The sequence below is a fragment of the Anolis sagrei genome, chromosome 1, assembly GCF_037176765.1.
Source record: "Anolis sagrei isolate rAnoSag1 chromosome 1, rAnoSag1.mat, whole genome shotgun sequence".
Classification (NCBI taxonomy): domain Eukaryota; kingdom Metazoa; phylum Chordata; class Lepidosauria; order Squamata; family Dactyloidae; genus Anolis; species Anolis sagrei.
In genome coordinates this window covers 150,365,919-150,372,193 of record NC_090021.1, presented here as the reverse complement: position 1 = coordinate 150,372,193, position 6,275 = coordinate 150,365,919, and the positions used below count along the sequence as shown (strand labels likewise).

The following is a 6,275-nucleotide window of genomic DNA, read 5'->3' as shown; positions in this document are numbered from 1 at the left end:
TTTACTATAGCAACCTTCAAGAAGAAGCCATGTTTTCTGAAGAGATGGATTTTTACCAGTGTCTGTGTAACAGTTCTTGAATTAACAATTTTGATCATTCTATGCTTTTTTATTTCAGAAAATATTGTGTCACAGATAGCTTTTATAAAAACTGGATTAACAACAATAAAAATCTATACACAAAAATACAACCTTGAATTGTCAGGGGCAGAATTGAAAGAATTGAAGTAAAATTGGAAAAGAACTGTTGCTTTTCCTTCCAGGAACCATTCAGATTAAACTTAAAAATAGAAAAGCAGGTTCCCAGTTTAAATCTGGACTAAAATTAGAGACATTTGTGACAGCCATGTACACACACGATTTTCAGGTATATCCCTCCCTGTTGTCATTTTGCATAAAAATGGTAACAGTATTGAAGATTAACAAAACATATTGAGCAATTAATAATCCTGATGTAGCTGTGTTTTTAGAATGACGCATGTTCCTTTGGAAGACACAAAATCATCTTCTACATACAGCCATAGAATAGCTGTTTTTCACCATTAGCAACAATTAGCAACAAAAAGTCAATCTGTACTGAAATCCTCACAACTCATTTTTTTTTATCCAGCTTCTGCATTTTGTTTCAGAAGTGTGCACTGAATACATTAAATTTCAGTGGGCAGGACAGTGAAAGGAAATTCACTTTTCTTAACCGTTTTACTAGATGAGTAGTTAAACACAAACTCCAGATTAAGCTGTTTTTAAAATAATGCCCTGCTGTGGATAGATCTATGTATTGAGCTTTGGAAAGTTTATTGCTGAACCTGAAAATGCTGCTACGGATCTTCTGAGACATCTAGGACAGGACAGACAGGAAGGACTACAACAGTGGTTCTCAACCAGGGGTCCCCGGTTGTTTTTGGCCTTCAACTCCCAGAAATCCTAACAGTTGGTAAACTGGCTGGGATTTTTGGGAGTTGTAGGCCAAAACACCTGGGGACCCACAGGTTGAGAACCACTGGACTATGAGATTCCCTTTCTCCATACAGAGAAGAGGAACATTGGTACGTTCAAAACAAATATGTCACCTCCCTCACAGAAACCTGATCACATTAAAGATGAACCATCCTAATTCCTTTCCCATAGTGACATTACTTCCAAGGCATATCAAACCTTGGCGAACTTTTAAATTAGCCAGCCTTAAAGGCCATTGCAATGCAACCCTGGTTCATTTCTATATGAACAAGGCTATGCCTGTTTTCCTCTCCGCATACAGAAGAATCTCAGGTGGAAACAGATGTACATAACATTATGTGATGCTTCTGGAAAGCAATTTTCACACATGTTTGCACACAGACATGTGGTGGCCAAGACAGACTACCTGTGCAGGTTTGGGAAGATTCTCCCAGATGTCTGTTCACAAGCTGCCTTTACTTCTACTGTAATAAGTCTGCATCTTTTCCCTTTGAAGTGTGAAAGCAGTGGATTTGTGGAAGGCAATTTTCAGTGGAAAAGTGAAACAAGGGGAGACAGCTATATGCACCTTCCCTTATAAATTGCAGCTTCCACAAACACAGACTATACAAAATGCATCCACAGCAAAATCGCAAAACTAGCTATAAAAGTTCGGTCAACAGCACTTTCTGCTAGAGGACCTCAGAACAGAAATTGGACTCTTGCGCTTTCTGCGATTTTAGAAATAGTTACCTGAAATTAAAAGCAGGAAACAAATTGCTCTGCAAAGGAAGTGAGAAATCATATGGCTTGTATGGTATTTTGCTATACCAGAACAAATAGTAATATATCTAGCAGTCCTCCAATGAGAAGAAAGCTTGTAGTTACCAAGAAGGATTGACTGACAAGTCAAAAAGGCATAGAAACTGAGGCAATTCTGTTTAGCAAAGACAGTCCCTTTTATAAAAAGCTAAACTAGTGTATATACGTGAAACATATCAAAACATACAAGAAAGGCATAAATGAAAGATAAAAAAGTACTAAAGGCAATGTAAGGCACTTTCAAAAACTGTAAATACACTATACTGTGGCATAATAACCTTGTGCATGTCAAAGGTAATTGAGCAAATTGAGCTAGTGGAAGACTATTTTCTGCCGGTTTTATTGCAATCCTCTGAAAAGCCTTGGAAGATGTTAGACTGGTGTTTGCTGCAAAACAGGCAAAACCCCTTTGATAAATGTGAGTTCAGTCACATTAGCTCAAGATCCAAATGAAATGGGAACAGCTCCCAATGTAGAAATGTGATCTCTGTCTTTGGAATAGTGTCCAATTCCTTGTAGCAAGGAGGGTGGCAGAAGGAAAGCAGGATTGTTTCCATCAGTATGCCAAGGGATCTTGTATCATGTTTCAGACCTAGGCTCCACCTACACTGTCATATAATGCAGATTGAACTGCATTGGATTATATAAGTCTACACTGCTATATAATCCAGCTGAATGCAAGTAATCTGTATTCTGAAACTTCATTATACGGCAGTGCTGATGGGACCTAACTGAAGTAAAAGAAGTTAGTAGCAAAAGCTTTCACACATTTAAGTTTTTCAGTTTCAAAAATGCTACAAAATCCCTTCACATACCGATTCAGCCTAACATGGCTATGTCTTTGGTTTCCAACAGGTTGTACTGACAGAACTGGTTCACTACTCCACCATACTAACTTGATCACACCCCACCTGACTTACATAGCACCATTCAGTTTAACCCCTTCACTCCTACATATAGAAATTAATACAGATGAGGTATATTTGGGACTCAACAAGAGCTTAGAGGTGACAGGCACAATGTGGGAAAATTTGCTTCAGCTCAAATATTCCAAGGATCTGAAGAGGAGAAAAAAAATCAGCATAATACTTTCCAAAAAGTGCAAGCAGAACTAGAATGTACAGGAAAAGGGCGAGGAAAGAGCTGCACACAGTGCCAGATCAGTCAAATGCAATAAGCAATTTAGGCAGTTTTGTTCATCTCATAATGTAGTTAACACTCCTTAGTGCAGCCCCGCGCCTGGGACCCATCAAGATGGCTTAACCTTACCAGCTACACATTATGGTTTAACAGCAATCTACAAGGTACGTATCTCCAGAGAAAAGTAATTGATGACTTGCAACACATGGCTGATGTTGTGAATCACAAGTTGCACTTAGTTTAGGAACATGAAATAGGAACGGAAAAACAACCTGAAAATGAAATCTTTATCATTTACTAACAGATTCCAATTTTGCTAAAATAATTAAAAACCTGTAAAATGGGTGCTTTTCATTGGCCTGAGGTTGTTGTTGTTTTGCATCAGCCAAAAGGCTAACTTTCAGTAAAATGAAGAAGTATTCACTACTGTGAATTAACAGTCCCATAATTCCATAACCCTGTTCTCTCATGAAAAACAAATTGTCCTTAATGTGTATCAGTCAGAACTGTATTGCGTCAAGGAATAAAAGGAGAGCTCTAAAGAAAAAAATCTGTTAAAAAGGTATGGCCAAGAAGAGAGAGAAAATGTCCTTTCTTTGGATTAAGTGATGATCTAAAATTCAGGGGAGCTTCACAGAGAAAACATTCATAATGTACCCAGTTGCATTTGATCTCAAGGTGGCCCTTAGGACAATCATAATACTCAGACCTAAATCTGCTGAATGAACCTCAACTAAGGATATTCCTTTTAAAAAAGGAAACACTACGGCAGTACAAATAACCCATCATTCCTGTGTCACTTCTAATTCTGTTTTAAGAGCAAGAAGCAATGAAAATAAAAACAGAAAGCAGTGGCCTTTGAGGTAGAGTTCATACTTAACACTAATCACCACCTTTTAGGAAATGATGGCCAAATAGCTGGAGAAATCCCCCCTTATTCAATAATATCCCTCTTATCATATACATAATTCAGGCAAATTATTAGGAAACAATCCATGCAAGTCTCATTAGCAGGGGAAGAATATGACTGACAGCCACAGATCCTCTTAGGCAAAAGTTATGAAGAGGGAGATGTGGAAATGATAAAAGCCAAAGGTTGCAATCCCGAAGGGCAATTTCTAGGATGGAAATTCATTTGAATATAGCGGGGCATATCTCTGAGTAAATGTGAATAGGGCCATACTACATGCACAACAATATTGCTATCCTGTGTTTGGTTGGGCTCAGGCGTGCAAATCACACCACCATTATGTTGAAGAACACTGCTACTTAGGAATAAATGATTTAAGGAAGCTGTCCCATTGTTCAATAAAAAAGCCAGAGGCTATATGTAAAGACCTATGTAGAGTATGAACCCTATCCAAGGGAGGATATATTTCTGAACTTACTGTGAAAATAGGAATCTGTGGATAAAAGCAAACCCTACTGAAATGGGCATTTTCTGCAAAAGTTACCACAGAAGCACCCTGAAGGACCTAAGACATTCTAGGATTTTTTTTTAGGTGTTCCAAGACAACTCCATGGAGTTGTCTTGGAACAACTTCCTTCATTGGAAGCATACCATAGAATCACCAGGAGGACCCAGAGAGGACACATTTGTCAGGTAGGTGAAACACTGGGTACTTGTATAGAGACCATGCTATATTGCCTGAATGGCTTTGAATTAATGATGACACTGCTCCCTTCACTAAGGCACTGTAGGTTAAGCAAAATTATCTGAGCGAGTGGAGATTGAAAGTGCTCCACACACATACTAAGAGTTAGGCCAGCAGGTCATCATTTTGGTGTTTTAAGAGGATTTCCATTCTTGCTAAGACATTAGCAAATCTATTTTATGTTAGCCAGAAGAAGCATACAAAAGATGCTTGAATCTGCCTAACTTTCCAGAATTCAACAGAAGTCACAGGTTAATGTTTCACTCTCTGAAATATGCACTGTACATTTTTCTCACTGTTGGTAGGACCTGCAGCACCCTAAATATTTGCTCTGTCTCCAGTAGAAAGTATTGCTAGATGCAATCAGAAAGGAAGAGTGGATGGAGTAAGGAATAGATTTCTGGAGAAAAGAAATGCCTGTCAAATGTTTCCAAGTAAAGGAAAACGAGGCAAAAAAGCATGTTGAAGGATAGAGGAAAAAATACACAATAAGGTAATACACCAAATGGAGTAAGTGTTCTTAAACCTCAATATAAAAGGAGAAGGTTTTTTTGGTTTTCGCAACTGATAAAGAGAAAATGAGATAATTCCATAATGTGTCTTCAAGCTACTTGAGGTGGAACTTGGTAAGGCCAAAAGAGAGGAATATGTTCCTCTTCCCAGAGTCCTCCATCTCACTTTTGCCACATCCTCGTCAAAATATCTCTTGCAAGCGGTGGTTTGGCTCTATGGAGACTTGAGTTTCTTGGTCCGCGGTGAGGTACCATTTTCTGCTTTTACAACTCCATTTTCATGGTAACCTATGATGGGTAAGGGGACAAAAAAGACAATTAGCTTTTAGCTTTTCAAAGAAAACAACGGGATGTTGAACCCTATATATCAGTGGTGTCAAACTTGTGACCCTCCAGGTATTTGGGCTTCATCTCCTACAATTACTGAACAAGCTGGATAAGCCTTCTGGGAGTTGGAGGCCCAAACACCTGGATGTCCACAAATTGAACACCTCTGCTCTATGTTGTCCTGGGACTTCATCCAATTTACAACAGCACATCAGCAACTTCCTGTGACTGTGAACTACTTTCTGAACTATCAGATCTGATCACTTGCCACAGAATCATGGTGACAAAAACTGCAGGGAAGTTGGTGGGCATATTTAGGCCACTGATATACCACAACAGAGTCCTGCAGCTAGCCCCACTGAAGTTGGCCCCATTTGCCATTAGCATCTATCTCACAGGGAAAAAAAACCTAAGCAACCAGAACAAGTCTAAAGTAGGATTGTCACCTTATTAAAATAATCATAATTAATTGTATGTCTTTCATATGGAAGGCTGGCACACAAATCAAGTAAATGTTTAAAAATATAAATAAAATCCACATATATTAACATGTTAATGAAAACAACAGTTTTGTTGCACTCCAGGCCGGGAAACACCTCTGTACTTAACCACCACGCTCCAGTCCAAGTTAAATCAGCAAAGATTATATAAAAAACACTTCAGCAAAAATAGTAAAAACTTCAACGTTTATATGTGTAAAATAGTCCACAAGGTTCAACATACAAAAGTAATTCAAAATCCTAACGCAACAGGACATCCAGCATAGGAATGCAAGGAAACCAGGAAATGCAAGGCAGCATAAAATCCAATATAAAAATCCAGGAACAATCCTTCAAACTTGGAAGCATGAAACAGGAGCAAAGACATGAAACTAGAAAGTTTG

The 6,275-nt window shown here is 38.5% G+C and overlaps 1 protein-coding gene across 1 annotated transcript in view; it reads right to left on the bottom strand.

The window, feature by feature from the left end:
- Positions 1-88: 88 nt before the first annotated feature.
- The window catches only part of TRAM2 (translocation associated membrane protein 2), a 41,631-nt gene continuing 35,444 nt past the window's right edge, over positions 89-6,275 (bottom strand). The window contains exon 11 of the mRNA XM_060784776.2: positions 89-5,353. Within this exon, the coding sequence (XP_060640759.2) occupies positions 5,280-5,353 (74 nt within the window). The 3' untranslated portion in view covers positions 89-5,279. The remainder of the gene's footprint in view (positions 5,354-6,275) is intronic.